The sequence below is a fragment of the Triplophysa rosa genome, linkage group LG15 (genome assembly GCF_024868665.1).
Source record: "Triplophysa rosa linkage group LG15, Trosa_1v2, whole genome shotgun sequence".
Classification (NCBI taxonomy): domain Eukaryota; kingdom Metazoa; phylum Chordata; class Actinopteri; order Cypriniformes; family Nemacheilidae; genus Triplophysa; species Triplophysa rosa.
Window position 1 is genome coordinate 23,712,463 of NC_079904.1, and position 17,888 is coordinate 23,730,350.

At 41.6% G+C, this 17,888-nt stretch overlaps 2 protein-coding genes across 4 annotated transcripts; one reads left to right on the top strand and one right to left on the bottom strand.

Moving 5' to 3' along the window:
- LOC130565410 (G-protein coupled receptor family C group 6 member A-like) lies at positions 1 to 4,935 on the top strand. Of its 2 annotated transcripts, XM_057352083.1 has the most exons (7): positions 1 to 196; positions 331 to 1,191; positions 1,289 to 1,580; positions 1,807 to 2,562; positions 3,083 to 3,280; positions 3,355 to 3,478; positions 3,670 to 4,935. In XM_057352083.1, exons 2-7 carry the CDS (start codon positions 989 to 991, stop codon positions 4,791 to 4,793), a joined length of 2,697 nt encoding a protein of 898 aa, XP_057208066.1. In that variant the 5' UTR covers positions 1 to 196; positions 331 to 988; the 3' UTR covers positions 4,794 to 4,935. The 2 variants fall into 2 exon arrangements, with proteins under 2 accessions (XP_057208066.1, XP_057208067.1); XM_057352084.1 differs by having other exon boundaries at positions 1 to 1,191.
- A 6,256-nt stretch (positions 4,936 to 11,191) lies between these two features.
- Positions 11,192 to 16,173, bottom strand: LOC130565409 (G-protein coupled receptor family C group 6 member A-like). Of its 2 annotated transcripts, XM_057352081.1 has the most exons (7): positions 15,931 to 16,173; positions 14,936 to 15,796; positions 14,547 to 14,838; positions 13,565 to 14,320; positions 12,847 to 13,044; positions 12,649 to 12,772; positions 11,192 to 12,457 (listed from the first exon to the last, which is right to left on the bottom strand). In XM_057352081.1, the coding sequence occupies exons 2-7, from the start codon at positions 15,136 to 15,138 to the stop codon at positions 11,334 to 11,336; spliced, it is 2,697 nt and encodes an 898-aa protein (XP_057208064.1). In that variant the 5' UTR covers positions 15,139 to 15,796; positions 15,931 to 16,173; the 3' UTR covers positions 11,192 to 11,333. The 2 variants fall into 2 exon arrangements, with proteins under 2 accessions (XP_057208064.1, XP_057208065.1); XM_057352082.1 differs by having other exon boundaries at positions 14,936 to 16,173.
- Between the last annotated feature and the right edge of the window lie 1,715 nt (positions 16,174 to 17,888).

Here is a 17,888-nt window from a genome sequence, read left to right on the forward strand (position 1 = left end):
GGACTTCCTGCAAAGGCTATCAAACCACTCCAGCTGGTTCAGAATGCACCCTTTCACACACTGCTACACCCCATCAAGAACCTTGCATTCAGCAAACAAGTGGCGTCTTGTATTGCCTTCTCAAAACGGCAGTAAATGGCTTTCCCGCTCATTCTCCTTCACAACTCCTTCCTGGTGGAACACTCTTCCTAACTCAGTTTGGTCAACCACATCTCTCACAACATTCAAAAAATTACTTAAAACCCATCTCTTCTGTGAACAATTGACAGACAAATGAAAGAAGAAAAAAAATCACTAACCCTCTCTCTCTCTCTCTCTCTCTCTCAACAGGTTTTGTTCTGGCTTATGTTGAAACTAGTAACTTGATATTAGCACCTATTGTATTATTGCTCCTGTATGACATATCGCTTTATTGCTCCCTGAACTCTCTGTAAGTCGCTTTGGATAAATAAAAGCGTCAGCTAAATGACTAAATGTAAATGTTTTCTTTAATGGCAAGCAATGCTTATACTTAGAAGCGGCCGTGTGTGAGGTGCTTCTGGGAGGTTATAGTACACGATTTCACAGCTTTAAAGATGATCATGTGACTTGGATGTAAGCCAGGTGACATGTAAGGACAAAAAAGTGGTTACAGTATATTTTCATTGTCCACTTTGGATAGTAGACTGTCTGTTAGGTTAAGGTTAGTGTTGGGTATACGGTTAGAAGAATAAGTTGACATGTAGTTACAAAGTTACTTATAGCCAGTAGAAGTTTTTTTGAGCAATTATCATGTTTAAATAAAATTTTAAAGAGACAGTCTACTAAAACTCTACTGACTGGTTGCAAATTTACTTATAATTTGTGAAATATCTAAAGTGTACTTCAAAATATACTTCAAAATCTGAAAAAAGAGGCCTGCGTTTCAACTAACGTCACTACAAAAAAAAAACAGAACCAGTTTTTCTCTACAAAAACACTCACTCGTATCATTCTGCACATTCTCAACATGAAGCTCTTTACTCTTTATCATCATGTCCGTGTGCTGGGGCTGATGTTGTGCTTGGGTTTGTGGGTTCATTGTGACATTCCAGATGATCTGTCTGGAGCTTACCTGCATGGAGATTTTAACTGCGCAATTTTGTCATCTATTCACTCAAAAGTCATCAACCTTCACAACCGAACACGCCCGGAGCCATTCATCTGTTCCGAGTAAGTATGCACAAACCTTTGTCATATGTACAAACCTTTGTCATAAGTACAGTTAAAAGCCAACGTTGATGCTTAATCTTGTTTATCTATTCACTAGTTTTGATCTGGGCTCATACTTAGAATCATTGGCTGCGATCCACACAATTGAAGAAATCAATGATTCTAAATTTCTTCCGGGAATTAAGTTTGGATATCAAGTATGTGACCCGTGTGCATCTCCCACCAAAGCACTGCACTGTCTGGAACATTTACTGGCCATTAACGGATCTCTGCCAGTTCTCTCGGACTTCTCTGATTTCCGCCCGTCAATGAAGGCGCTTTTGGGAGAAAGATACTCTGAATTATCTATCGCTGTTGCCAAACTACTCAGTCTCTACATGTTTCCTCAGGTAATTTGTTAACTGCTCCTCCAACTGTACCTTCATTTTAGTGTCATTATTTATCCTCACATTGTTTCAAACTACAAGATTCGTTATGCAAGAATCTTTATGCAGCTCTTAGATACAACAACAGTTCATAGCAAACACTTCTGCCAAAGTTCTTACAGTGGTTTGCAATAAGTCTGTTTGCACTGAAAGTACAAATGCGTGATGCAGAGAAGTTTTCTGTCAACAGATCAGCTGTACCTCCTCTTCACCAGTCCTCAGCGACAAACTGCGTTATCCTTCTTTCATGCGTGTCGTTCCAAGTGATGTCCACCAGGCTAAGGCCCTGGCCAAGCTCATGGAGCATTTCTCATGGAGCTGGGTCGGTGTGGTGTACGGAGACGATGACTACGGAAGAGCAGCCCACCAGAGTCTCCGACAAGAGGCCGAAGGAAAGGTGTGTCTGGATTTTGAGATGGTAGTACCGCACTACTTGGACCACGTAGAAATTGACAAGTACATCAAAGATGTCATCGACACTATACAAGCTTCTTCTGCCAAGGTCGTGGTTCTCATTCTAAAGGACAAGCTGGTAGAGAAGATTTTAAAAGGGATGATTCAATCCAACATGAGCAGAATTTGGATCGCAAGTGACGCCTGGTCCATGCACGGCCCCTTGACGAAGATGCCGGACATAAATAAAGTGGGTGAAATTTTTGGCTTCTCTTTTGTCATGGGAAATATACCAGGGTTTGAGGATTATTTGAAAAACCCCAGGCCATCACCAGGAGCAAAGAATGACTTCATAGAGGAGTACAAGGAGTTGAGACGGAACTGTTCCATCTCGGCCCTGAACTGTGGTGTAGGTGATCTGCTGGACGTTATGGACCGGAGGAAAGTTTACGGTCACAGAGTGGCGGTATACGCTATAGCTCACGGCCTTAAAAAACTCCTGAAATGTAACGAGACCGCCTGCCTTGGAGATATCAACTTTCCACCATGGCAGGTACGATTTCTCAAGTGACGACACAATAAAATATGATGTTCCGTTGTGTTTGTATATAAGGTTGACTCGTTTAAAGTCTAACATAAACAGCGTTTCCAGCTTCTCGGTGACACAGTGTTTCCCGTTTATTCCTAATTTGCCCTGCTAGTGTTGCTAAATTAGCAACTCTTTTACTAGATCTAGTGACTTTTGAGAAGAAGTGCATAACGACACTTTTTGGTTAAAGATTAGCTTTCATTTAGAGGGACAATATCACCAATACTGTCCCACGAGCATGTCGGGAGTAGGTAAAAATAGGTAAAAACTATGTGAAAACTACACGATGATGTCACAGATATGTTAATTAGCATGTGACCTCATCCAGCACCACAGTTCCACAAAATCCAAGCGGAAACACTGATTATGAAAACATACACAGAATTAACCTATGTTGTATGAGAACACCACACTTCACAATTACAACAAACATTTAAAATGTGATAATAGTGTATTAAAAATGTTTAATATCTTTATTTTGCAGCTTGTGGAAAGCATTCGCAGTGTGACTTTCACACTCGATGGTATCTCACATTCCTTTGATGAATACGGGGACTTTACGGATGGTTATGACCTTATAAGGTGGACAAAAACTAATGATGGTCGAATTATTGATGTTGTTGGAAAGTTTATATTGAAGAAAGGAGAAGTGGAGCTCCGGAGTGAATACCAGGGGATCACGGTGAGTCCTGTCCAGTATTCTCATCACGTGTACATCATCACAGATCATTAGATCATCATCATTGTGTCTTGCAGCTCCCACCGTCCAAGTGCTCAGAGTCCTGCCCGCCGGGCACCAGTAAGGGTGTGGTGAACACGGTAAAGTCCTGCTGCTACAACTGCACCGAGTGTCCCGAAGGAACTTACACGAACAAATCTGGTATATCACGCTTCATTCCCCTTGTCTTCTTTTTGCAGATGTTTTACCCTTTTATTTGTGACTTACTGAATAGATGTGAAATATTGATTCGAGTATTTTTACGATGTGAGAAGAGAGACGTGAAACTAGCACAGAAACGGTTTGCCTAGGACAGTTCATTCCTGATGTTTCCTGTGTTTTATTTTTTTCAGATGAAGACAGGTGCCATGATTGTCCAAAAGACCAGTGGTCTACAAAGAAACAAACTAAATGCGAGGTCTTCCAGTACACGTATCTCTTTTGGTCTGACGTCTATCCCATAGTTCTGTTGGTGGCAACAGCAATAGGCATAACTGCAGTGTTTACTTCATTTATCATTTACTACATTCACAGAGACATGGCGATCATCAAAATGGCCGACATGAAAATGTCTAGTTTTATGTTGCTGGGTCTGATGGATAGCTTCGTGAGTGTCATCATGTTTATTGGCAGGCCGAACGATCATCTGTGTCGAGCACAGCAGGCCGTGTACGGCTTAGGTTTCACCCTGTGCGTTTCGAGCATCCTGGTGAAAGCGTACCGCACCTTCCTGGCGTTCATGATCTTTAAGCCGAACATAAAGCATCAGCTTAACAAACTCTACAAGCCTCTTATCAACGTGCTGGTGCTTACCAGCGGTCAGGGAGTCATTCTGTTGTTTTGGCTGATTTTCAAGCCTCCTAATGAAGACACTGTGTGGCCTGGAAAATCAGGGATCGTAAAGTACATCGTCTGCATCGAGGGTTCCATCATAGGTTTTGCAGTCATGCACTGTTATATTTCTCTTCTTGCCTTCATTTGTTTCATTCTTGCCTTCAAGGCTAGAAAAGTGCCGCAGGATTTTAACGACACCAGTGTCATCATCTTTAGCATGTTGATTCACCTATTTGTCTGGCTTTGCTTTATTCCCATTTACATAAATAAGAACAAGACTGAACAGCAACACATAGTTCAGGCTTCGGCTGTTCTGGCCTCCAACTACGGCATAATCTTCTGCCATTTTGTCCCTAAGTGCTACATACTCTTGTGGGATTTGTCTGGAAACTCGAGGTCTGCCATCCTGGGCAGGTTGAGTAGACATATTAGACAAAACACGAGGAACGCAGACATTACTGTGTTACATGATGCAGGTACGGGAGCGGGTCCAGTAGAATCTGCGGAAGTGGTTGGCACAATTTCTCAAGATGCTCTGCGCACCGTCAAAACTCTGGGAAATGTTTTGAATGAGGACAGAGGCAGCGTGAACTCAACGCAGAACAGACATGCCCGAGTGAGGCAAAGACACACCACTAATTGAGTGCTCTGTAATGGGTTGTCTTTTTTTAACTCATTTATAAACCTATGATTTCAGAAAATAAATATTATTGCTCACCTCACGAATCAACTGTTTCTTGTTTTACTGTTTCTTGTTTTCTTTCTTTTCTAGCCCTAAACCGACACACTAGAGTGTCTATTTATTTCATAAATACGTAATCTCCTTCAGCAAAGAAGCGAAAACTTGACGACATCTTCTGTGTCAGTCACCATAGTGTTTCAGAAGGGAGGGGGGAGTTGTAGAGTGAGCCGTTGTTTGCAATTCAAAACCTCACCACTAGATGCTGCTAAATTTCATACTCTTGAGTATATTAACCCTGAAATGAGGGAAACTCAGTGTTTTCCATTTCAGAATATGTCTAACCTGATAAAGCGGGTAAGTCAAGCCCGTTTCTAAAAGAGAGGTAACTTTTACTCAGAGTCAGTAACCATAGTAACTTACTCTGTGAACCTAACCTGGTCGGGAGCAGGTTTTCTTCGGTAAACCCAGAGTTTCTTTTGGTTTCCTCCCCCTTTTAAAGTGCAAGTGGTGTACCTCATTCATTCATTCATTTAGTACAGTCATTCATGGAACACATTTTGATCACACAGAGACCATCTCAGTGACTAAAATGTCATTCAGTGTTGTAATGTAATGAAGTAAAAATACTTAAGTACAGTACTTAAGTATTTTTGGGCAGTATCTGTACTTTACTTGAGTCTTTATATTTCTGCAGACTTTTACTTTTACTCCACTACATTTCCTGAACAAAATGTATACTTGTACTGATACATTTCCCCTAAGCATGTTCGTTACTACAAAATAAAACCATAGAAACAGAACTGAAATAGACAAGTCGGCGATCCGGGGCCCTATCGTACACCCGGCGCAATGCGGCGCAAAGCGCAGCGCAAGTGTTTTTGCTAGTTTCAACCAGACGCAGATCTAATTTTCCCGCCCTGCGCCGCGTTGTTTAAATAGCAAATGCATTTGCGCTCATTTGTGTTGGTCTAAAAAAGAGGTGTGCTCAGGCGCATTGTTGGCGCGTTGCTATTTTGAGGAACTGAAAATAGACTGCGCCATAGACCAACTCAAACCTGGTCTAAAGTCTAAAGTCAATGGCGCAATATTTGTTTGTTATTTAAAGAGCGCGTTAGTAGAAAATGCGCCTCTGGGCGCGTCCACAATGCGCGTTCACTTTGCTTATTACACAGAGGGAAGCGCAGCAGCACACAAACATTTTTAAATATGAAACAATAAAAGATTAAAATGTAAAAGATTATTATTGTGTACATAAATATAAAAATGCCTACATGTCATAATGGATAGACATTGCATGTATCAGAATTAGGCTACATATTTGCTGTTCAGAAGAATGGAATTGGCTAATTATTTCACCAATCGTGACAATACACACATGTATTTAAACTGATTCGTCAGGCTGAGCTATTTCCAAGCCTGCATCCAACGCAGACGACTGAAAGATTGACTGGCCACTGAACATGTAATTTGAGCAAAACATCACTTGTTGAACTCCTCAGTTTAATCTGTGTATTTAAATTCGGCACATCTTCTTCCCTCAGACTATCAGGCTGCTGAACACTCAGAACTGACACTCGCACAGCACACCTCTCTGTCTGTACAATTCACCATGCACTTTAACTCCACCACCACCACCACCACCACCACCACAATTTTTACCAACTGGACTGCATGTAGCATGCACTGCACTTTAACACAATAATAGTCTGACAATGTCATGATTCTGCCCTCTCTTGTCATGCTTTTTGAGCCTTGTGGCAGAATCATGACAGACCCACGTGTTTTATGTGGAGAGAGGCATTTATGGCCCTTATGGCTTTCCATACACCCTCTCCAGTCTCATCTCTGTTACCGCCCTCTCGTCTCCTCATTATTGCTTGTTTATTAGTTCATGCCATGCACCTGTTCCCCCTTGGTTTTATCCCTTATTTAATTTCCCTGTGTCCTCTGTCTTGTGCTGATTCATGCGATTCATTTGTTCCATGTTCTCACTCTTCCACATACCTGTCCTAGACTGAGGTGGAGTGTCGCCAGAAACTTCGCCTATCCCGCCAGGCAGTAACAGACCTCTGTCATCTTCTGGCAGGTGATCTGCAGACGAATGCATACTGCCCTCATGCACTCCCCATTGCTGTTAAAATAACTGCTGCACCAAATGTTGTTTGCGAGTGGGTCATTCAAACATCCCTTGAGTTCAATTGGAGGCATATCCCAACCTGCCGTAAATTCGGCCATACATGCAGTAACATCAAACCTAGTCCGACATGCACACAAATTCATTAAATTCCCCATGACGCATGCTACCCAAAATCGGGTTAAAGAGGAGTTTTGTACTAAATTTGGGTTCCCTGGAGTTTTGGGTGCGATAGATTGCACAGACGTGCAACTACGTGCCCCGTCAGAGAATGCTCTGATATACGTTAATCGTAAGGGAACCCATTCCATCAATATCCAGGTGATTCGCGATGCAACGTGTAAGGTTACACACGTATTCACAAATTATCCTGGATTGAGCCATGACTCCTTTATTCTGGCCAACTCTGTCATTCCTGCAGTCTTCCAGGGTGACTCGCCCCTGGACGGGTGGCTGTTAGGGGACAATGGCTTTCCATTAAAGACATGGCTGATTACACCGTATATCATGCCTACAGAAGTAAGGGAAGTGTTTTTTAATCGTAAACACAAGAAAGCACGAGCTGTCATTGAGAGAACGTTTGGCATGCTAAAAATGCGCTTTAGGTGTTTGGATAAGTCAGGGGGAACATTACAGTACAGCCCTCAGAAGGTCGGAGCGTTTTTTGTGGCATGTTGTGTGTTGCATAACATTGCCATACGCCATGGATGTCTCTTAGACATAAATGAGCACAGATTACAGGACTTTAGGTGTGAAAATGAACTGTATGTGCCGATGCCAATTAACCAAAATCCTCAAGCAGCAGCACGGGCGAGGAGAGATCAGATGGCAGAAGAGCTGCATCATCTGTAGCCTGATAAGCTGAATTGTGTTGTAAGTAATACTTAATTAATTTTGAAATGTCTTTATGCTATCATGTTTTCATTATAGGAAGACTTTGTTCCTCGATTTGTAAAGTTTTTTTTCCCCAGTCATGAAGTAATAAGTAAAATTATCAGGGTTTTAATTGCTGAAAGTATGGATACATGATCACTGTAATCGCCAAAATATGCAAGTATTTTTTTAATAATCGTTTACAAATATTCAAAAAAATGTTTACACTCTAAAAATAATTTACTTGTAACAAACAGGAGATAAAGAATTTACAAATGTTTCGAGAGCCGAAACGTTTCAACAACTGGGGGAGCGCTGTGATTGTTTTGATAAAATGCTAATTTAAAAAAGATACAAAATCCAGAGGTACAAAATCTTCCTATACAATAAATACATGGGATAGCATAAAAAAGACATTTCAAAATTATTGCAAGGTTTGCACTTTTAGCAAACAATTCAGCTTATCAGGCTACAGATGATGCAGCTCTTCTGCCATCTGATCTCTCCTCGCCCGTGCTGCTGCTTGAGGATTTTGGTTAATTGGCATCGGCACATACAGTTCATTTTCACACCTAAAGTCCTGTAATCTGTGCTCATTTATGTCTAAGAGACATCCATGGCGTATGGCAATGTTATGCAACACACAACATGCCACAAAAAACGCTCCGACCTTCTGAGGGCTGTACTGTAATGTTCCCCCTGACTTATCCAAACACCTAAAGCGCATTTTTAGCATGCCAAACGTTCTCTCAATGACAGCTCGTGCTTTCTTGTGTTTACGATTAAAAAACACTTCCCTTACTTCTGTAGGCATGATATACGGTGTAATCAGCCATGTCTTTAATGGAAAGCCATTGTCCCCTAACAGCCACCCGTCCAGGGGCGAGTCACCCTGGAAGACTGCAGGAATGACAGAGTTGGCCAGAATAAAGGAGTCATGGCTCAATCCAGGATAATTTGTGAATACGTGTGTAACCTTACACGTTGCATCGCGAATCACCTGGATATTGATGGAATGGGTTCCCTTACGATTAACGTATATCAGAGCATTCTCTGACGGGGCACGTAGTTGCACGTCTGTGCAATCTATCGCACCCAAAACTCCAGGGAACCCAAATTTAGTACAAAACTCCTCTTTAACCCGATTTTGGGTAGCATGCGTCATGGGGAATTTAATGAATTTGTGTGCATGTCGGACTAGGTTTGATGTTACTGCATGTATGGCCGAATTTACGGCAGGTTGGGATATGCCTCCAATTGAACTCAAGGGATGTTTGAATGACCCACTCGCAAACAACATTTGGTGCAGCAGTTATTTTAACAGCAATGGGGAGTGCATGAGGGCAGTATGCATTCGTCTGCAGATCACCTGCCAGAAGATGACAGAGGTCTGTTACTGCCTGGCGGGATAGGCGAAGTTTCTGGCGACACTCCACCTCAGTCTAGGACAGGTATGTGGAAGAGTGAGAACATGGAACAAATGAATCGCATGAATCAGCACAAGACAGAGGACACAGGGAAATTAAATAAGGGATAAAACCAAGGGGGAACAGGTGCATGGCATGAACTAATAAACAAGCAATAATGAGGAGACGAGAGGGCGGTAACAGAGATGAGACTGGAGAGGGTGTATGGAAAGCCATAAGGGCCATAAATGCCTCTCTCCACATAAAACACGTGGGTCTGTCATGATTCTGCCACAAGGCTCAAAAAGCATGACAAGAGAGGGCAGAATCATGACATTGTCAGACTATTATTGTGTTAAAGTGCAGTGCATGCTACATGCAGTCCAGTTGGTAAAAATTGTGGTGGTGGTGGTGGTGGTGGTGGTGGAGTTAAAGTGCATGGTGAATTGTACAGACAGAGAGGTGTGCTGTGCGAGTGTCAGTTCTGAGTGTTCAGCAGCCTGATAGTCTGAGGGAAGAAGATGTGCCGAATTTAAATACACAGATTAAACTGAGGAGTTCAACAAGTGATGTTTTGCTCAAATTACATGTTCAGTGGCCAGTCAATCTTTCAGTCGTCTGCGTTGGATGCAGGCTTGGAAATAGCTCAGCCTGACGAATCAGTTTAAATACATGTGTGTATTGTCACGATTGGTGAAATAATTAGCCAATTCCATTCTTCTGAACAGCAAATATGTAGCCTAATTCTGATACATGCAATGTCTATCCATTATGACATGTAGGCATTTTTATATTTATGTACACAATAATAATCTTTTACATTTTAATCTTTTATTGTTTCATATTTAAAAATGTTTGTGTGCTGCTGCGCTTCCCTCTGTGTAATAAGCAAAGTGAACGCGCATTGTGGACGCGCCCAGAGGCGCATTTTCTACTAACGCGCTCTTTAAATAACAAACAAATATTGCGCCATTGACTTTAGACTTTAGACCAGGTTTGAGTTGGTCTATGGCGCAGTCTATTTTCAGTTCCTCAAAATAGCAACGCGCCAACAATGCGCCTGAGCACACCTCTTTTTTAGACCAACACAAATGAGCGCAAATGCATTTGCTATTTAAACAACGCGGCGCAGGGCGGGAAAATTAGATCTGCGTCTGGTTGAAACTAGCAAAAACACTTGCGCTGCGCTTTGCGCCGCATTGCGCCGGGTGTACGATAGGGCCCCGGATCGCCGACTTGTCTATTTCAGTTCTGTTTCTATGGTTTTATTTTGTAGTAACGAACATGCTTAGGGGAAATGTATCAGTACAAGTATACATTTTGTTCAGGAAATGTAGTGGAGTAAAAGTAAAAGTCTGCAGAAATATAAAGACTCAAGTAAAGTACAGATACTGCCCAAAAATACTTAAGTACTGTACTTAAGTATTTTTACTTCATTACATTACAACACTGAATGACATTTTAGTCACTGAGATGGTCTCTGTGTGATCAAAATGTGTTCCATGAATGACTGTACTAAATGAATGAATGAATGAGGTACACCACTTGCACTTTAAAAGGGGGAGGAAACCAAAAGAAACTCTGGGTTTACCGAAGAAAACCTGCTCCCGACCAGGTTAGGTTCACAGAGTAAGTTACTATGGTTACTGACTCTGAGTAAAAGTTACCTCTCTTTTAGAAACGGGCTTGACTTACCCGCTTTATCAGGTTAGACATATTCTGAAATGGAAAACACTGAGTTTCCCTCATTTCAGGGTTAATATACTCAAGAGTATGAAATTTAGCAGCATCTAGTGGTGAGGTTTTGAATTGCAAACAACGGCTCACTCTACAACTCCCCCCTCCCTTCTGAAACACTATGGTGACTGACACAGAAGATGTCGTCAAGTTTTCGCTTCTTTGCTGAAGGAGATTACGTATTTATGAAATAAATAGACACTCTAGTGTGTCGGTTTAGGGCTAGAAAAGAAAGAAAACAAGAAACAGTAAAACAAGAAACAGTTGATTCGTGAGGTGAGCAATAATATTTATTTTCTGAAATCATAGGTTTATAAATGAGTTAAAAAAAGACAACCCATTACAGAGCACTCAATTAGTGGTGTGTCTTTGCCTCACTCGGGCATGTCTGTTCTGCGTTGAGTTCACGCTGCCTCTGTCCTCATTCAAAACATTTCCCAGAGTTTTGACGGTGCGCAGAGCATCTTGAGAAATTGTGCCAACCACTTCCGCAGATTCTACTGGACCCGCTCCCGTACCTGCATCATGTAACACAGTAATGTCTGCGTTCCTCGTGTTTTGTCTAATATGTCTACTCAACCTGCCCAGGATGGCAGACCTCGAGTTTCCAGACAAATCCCACAAGAGTATGTAGCACTTAGGGACAAAATGGCAGAAGATTATGCCGTAGTTGGAGGCCAGAACAGCCGAAGCCTGAACTATGTGTTGCTGTTCAGTCTTGTTCTTATTTATGTAAATGGGAATAAAGCAAAGCCAGACAAATAGGTGAATCAACATGCTAAAGATGATGACACTGGTGTCGTTAAAATCCTGCGGCACTTTTCTAGCCTTGAAGGCAAGAATGAAACAAATGAAGGCAAGAAGAGAAATATAACAGTGCATGACTGCAAAACCTATGATGGAACCCTCGATGCAGACGATGTACTTTACGATCCCTGATTTTCCAGGCCACACAGTGTCTTCATTAGGAGGCTTGAAAATCAGCCAAAACAACAGAATGACTCCCTGACCGCTGGTAAGCACCAGCACGTTGATAAGAGGCTTGTAGAGTTTGTTAAGCTGATGCTTTATGTTCGGCTTAAAGATCATGAACGCCAGGAAGGTGCGGTACGCTTTCACCAGGATGCTCGAAACGCACAGGGTGAAACCTAAGCCGTACACGGCCTGCTGTGCTCGACACAGATGATCGTTCGGCCTGCCAATAAACATGATGACACTCACGAAGCTATCCATCAGACCCAGCAACATAAAACTAGACATTTTCATGTCGGCCATTTTGATGATCGCCATGTCTCTGTGAATGTAGTAAATGATAAATGAAGTAAACACTGCAGTTATGCCTATTGCTGTTGCCACCAACAGAACTATGGGATAGACGTCAGACCAAAAGAGATACGTGTACTGGAAGACCTCGCATTTAGTTTGTTTCTTTGTAGACCACTGGTCTTTTGGACAATCATGGCACCTGTCTTCATCTGAAAAAAATAAAACACAGGAAACATCAGGAATGAACTGTCCTAGGCAAACCGTTTCTGTGCTAGTTTCACGTCTCTCTTCTCACATCGTAAAAATACTCGAATCAATATTTCACATCTATTCAGTAAGTCACAAATAAAAGGGTAAAACATCTGCAAAAAGAAGACAAGGGGAATGAAGCGTGATATACCAGATTTGTTCGTGTAAGTTCCTTCGGGACACTCGGTGCAGTTGTAGCAGCAGGACTTTACCGTGTTCACCACACCCTTACTGGTGCCCGGCGGGCAGGACTCTGAGCACTTGGACGGTGGGAGCTGCAAGACACAATGATGATGATCTAATGATCTGTGATGATGTACACGTGATGAGAATACTGGACAGGACTCACCGTGATCCCCTGGTATTCACTCCGGAGCTCCACTTCTCCTTTCTTCAATATAAACTTTCCAACAACATCAATAATTCGACCATCATTAGTTTTTGTCCACCTTATAAGGTCATAACCATCCGTAAAGTCCCCGTATTCATCAAAGGAATGTGAGATACCATCGAGTGTGAAAGTCACACTGCGAATGCTTTCCACAAGCTGCAAAATAAAGATATTAAACATTTTTAATACACTATTATCACATTTTAAATGTTTGTTGTAATTGTGAAGTGTGGTGTTCTCATACAACATAGGTTAATTCTGTGTATGTTTTCATAATCAGTGTTTCCGCTTGGATTTTGTGGAACTGTGGTGCTGGATGAGGTCACATGCTAATTAACATATCTGTGACATCATCGTGTAGTTTTCACATAGTTTTTACCTATTTTTACCTACTCCCGACATGCTCGTGGGACAGTATTGGTGATATTGTCCCTCTAAATGAAAGCTAATCTTTAACCAAAAAGTGTCGTTATGCACTTCTTCTCAAAAGTCACTAGATCTAGTAAAAGAGTTGCTAATTTAGCAACACTAGCAGGGCAAATTAGGAATAAACGGGAAACACTGTGTCACCGAGAAGCTGGAAACGCTGTTTATGTTAGACTTTAAACGAGTCAACCTTATATACAAACACAACGGAACATCATATTTTATTGTGTCGTCACTTGAGAAATCGTACCTGCCATGGTGGAAAGTTGATATCTCCAAGGCAGGCGGTCTCGTTACATTTCAGGAGTTTTTTAAGGCCGTGAGCTATAGCGTATACCGCCACTCTGTGACCGTAAACTTTCCTCCGGTCCATAACGTCCAGCAGATCACCTACACCACAGTTCAGGGCCGAGATGGAACAGTTCCGTCTCAACTCCTTGTACTCCTCTATGAAGTCATTCTTTGCTCCTGGTGATGGCCTGGGGTTTTTCAAATAATCCTCAAACCCTGGTATATTTCCCATGACAAAAGAGAAGCCAAAAATTTCACCCACTTTATTTATGTCCGGCATCTTCGTCAAGGGGCCGTGCATGGACCAGGCGTCACTTGCGATCCAAATTCTGCTCATGTTGGATTGAATCATCCCTTTTAAAATCTTCTCTACCAGCTTGTCCTTTAGAATGAGAACCACGACCTTGGCAGAAGAAGCTTGTATAGTGTCGATGACATCTTTGATGTACTTGTCAATTTCTACGTGGTCCAAGTAGTGCGGTACTACCATCTCAAAATCCAGACACACCTTTCCTTCGGCCTCTTGTCGGAGACTCTGGTGGGCTGCTCTTCCGTAGTCATCGTCTCCGTACACCACACCGACCCAGCTCCATGAGAAATGCTCCATGAGCTTGGCCAGGGCCTTAGCCTGGTGGACATCACTTGGAACGACACGCATGAAAGAAGGATAACGCAGTTTGTCGCTGAGGACTGGTGAAGAGGAGGTACAGCTGATCTGTTGACAGAAAACTTCTCTGCATCACGCATTTGTACTTTCAGTGCAAACAGACTTATTGCAAACCACTGTAAGAACTTTGGCAGAAGTGTTTGCTATGAACTGTTGTTGTATCTAAGAGCTGCATAAAGATTCTTGCATAACGAATCTTGTAGTTTGAAACAATGTGAGGATAAATAATGACACTAAAATGAAGGTACAGTTGGAGGAGCAGTTAACAAATTACCTGAGGAAACATGTAGAGACTGAGTAGTTTGGCAACAGCGATAGATAATTCAGAGTATCTTTCTCCCAAAAGCGCCTTCATTGACGGGCGGAAATCAGAGAAGTCCGAGAGAACTGGCAGAGATCCGTTAATGGCCAGTAAATGTTCCAGACAGTGCAGTGCTTTGGTGGGAGATGCACACGGGTCACATACTTGATATCCAAACTTAATTCCCGGAAGAAATTTAGAATCATTGATTTCTTCAATTGTGTGGATCGCAGCCAATGATTCTAAGTATGAGCCCAGATCAAAACTAGTGAATAGATAAACAAGATTAAGCATCAACGTTGGCTTTTAACTGTACTTATGACAAAGGTTTGTACATATGACAAAGGTTTGTGCATACTTACTCGGAACAGATGAATGGCTCCGGGCGTGTTCGGTTGTGAAGGTTGATGACTTTTGAGTGAATAGATGACAAAATTGCGCAGTTAAAATCTCCATGCAGGTAAGCTCCAGACAGATCATCTGGAATGTCACAATGAACCCACAAACCCAAGCACAACATCAGCCCCAGCACACGGACATGATGATAAAGAGTAAAGAGCTTCATGTTGAGAATGTGCAGAATGATACGAGTGAGTGTTTTTGTAGAGAAAAACTGGTTCTGTTTTTTTTTTGTAGTGACGTTAGTTGAAACGCAGGCCTCTTTTTTCAGATTTTGAAGTATATTTTGAAGTACACTTTAGATATTTCACAAATTATAAGTAAATTTGCAACCAGTCAGTAGAGTTTTAGTAGACTGTCTCTTTAAAATTTTATTTAAACATGATAATTGCTCAAAAAAACTTCTACTGGCTATAAGTAACTTTGTAACTACATGTCAACTTATTCTTCTAACCGTATACCCAACACTAACCTTAACCTAACAGACAGTCTACTATCCAAAGTGGACAATGAAAATATACTGTAACCACTTTTTTGTCCTTACATGTCACCTGGCTTACATCCAAGTCACATGATCATCTTTAAAGCTGTGAAATCGTGTACTATAACCTCCCAGAAGCACCTCACACACGGCCGCTTCTAAGTATAAGCATTGCTTGCCATTAAAGAAAACATTTACATTTAGTCATTTAGCTGACGCTTTTATTTATCCAAAGCGACTTACAGAGAGTTCAGGGAGCAATAAAGCGATATGTCATACAGGAGCAATAATACAATAGGTGCTAATATCAAGTTACTAGTTTCAACATAAGCCAGAACAAAACCTGTTGAGAGAGAGAGAGAGAGAGAGAGAGGGTTAGTGATTTTTTTTCTTCTTTCATTTGTCTGTCAATTGTTCACAGAAGAGATGGGTTTTAAGTAATTTTTTGAATGTTGTGAGAGATGTGGTTGACCAAACTGAGTTAGGAAGAGTGTTCCACCAGGAAGGAGTTGTGAAGGAGAATGAGCGGGAAAGCCATTTACTGCCGTTTTGAGAAGGCAATACAAGACGCCACTTGTTTGCTGAATGCAAGGTTCTTGATGGGGTGTAGCAGTGTGTGAAAGGGTGCATTCTGAACCAGCTGGAGTGGTTTGATAGCCTTTGCAGGAAGTCCAGCAAGAAGAGCATCGCAGTAATCCAACCTTGAGATCACCAGGGCCTGGACAAAGGAGTTTGTTCCGCATGCTCCAGTGAGATTAGGTCTAACCGGTTTCATAATGTTATAAAGGCATATCGGCATGGTCTTTGCAACATGATCATTGAAGGAAGGCTTGTCATCAAACATGACCTCCTGCAGGTTTGTGATTGTGGATTGTAACAAGGTCAATGTCAGTAGTCAGGAAAGGAAGAGGAACTTGAAGTTGGCTAGCTACTGGTCTTTATTTGAACAAACAAAGTAGTCACATTCATCAAATTTTAATTACACGGCTTATTTGAATGCTTGATTTCTGATTGGCCCAGTCACGAACATTCCAGAGGGTTTGTTAATGTAAGGGATAATAGTACAGGCAGCCCGGTTGTTATTGCAGAAAATAAGTGTGATCATAACACAAGGGTTGTTATTTGTTTTTGAGCAGCAATTACCAACCCTTGGAATTGTTCGCAACTGGCCAATCAGAATCCAGCATTTCCAAATGAAGCCGTGGTAATAATCTCAAATAACAACCGCTCCAAAACTAATAACCACCCCTGTAACCCGGATGCTGCGGAATCATTTTGAGGAGGGGCCAGTTTAATATTACACTAAAATTAGTTATAAATATGTCCTTTTAATAACAATATATGACATTATCATTTAACCAATAATTAAGGTGGCCAATTTTGCCTGTTTGTGACGTTTGAAGTAATACAAGTTGTAACCGAAACTAAACAGCTTTCCTCACGAAAGGTCTGCATTCGGTAAAAACGAGCTAATAAAATATTTTATGTAATAAGCGGGATAATGTACAAGCAGCCGGCTGTTATCGCCAAATAAGCCCCTTCAGTGTGACACAAGACCCTCCGCTTCACGTCCTGATCACACTGTCTGCCATAACAACCGGCTGCCTGGATATTATCCCTTACTTAACAGGCCGCGCATTCAGCGCTCAGTCGCATACACAGTATATCCAAGTCTGTGAGATTCCTTCCGTGCAGTCGCCAGTAAGCAGCCGGTCCCTCTCTTCCCCAGCTCTCCTTTGTCGGCTCTTTTATGCAGACTCTCCACGTCACTTACTGGTATANAGGGAAAATAAATACTATGGGAGTCAATGGGAGATGAGATCTGTTTGGTTACTGACATTCTTACAAATATCTTCCTTTGTGTTAAGCAGAACAAAGATATTTATACAGGTTTTTGTCTTTGTTGATCGGTCTGGGCTGTGTTCCCAAAAGCATATAACCAACTATGGTCGCAAGTTCCGTCCTACCAGCAGAGTTTAACGACTCAAGTGATTTCCGAACAATCACGAACATTCGCAAACAGCATCGTGAAGCTGCATGGTTGGAACTACAGGTCTCGAGCTGTGGTTAAAAGCATAGTTCCTTGATATTATGACATGTAGACTTATACTGTACTGTATACATTATGCTTTTGAGCACAATAAGCAAGATCATGCAGCGCCTTCCATAGCAATCATTCTAAATACATACAAATTCCATTTTACATTTACATTTATTCATTTGGCAGAAGCTTTTATCCACATATAAACATAAAGCATATAAACATTTTGTCAACACACTATACCGTTAGTTTACAAGTCCACGTTACTAGGAGGATTAAAGCTGGAGTAAGCAAAGGAGAGAATGAACAACATATTTTTTTATAGACACAAGTCAGTTTTTTTTATGTCTTTTAGTTTGTCAAATGAATTAATGCGCTGTTTTTGAAAAGTGTG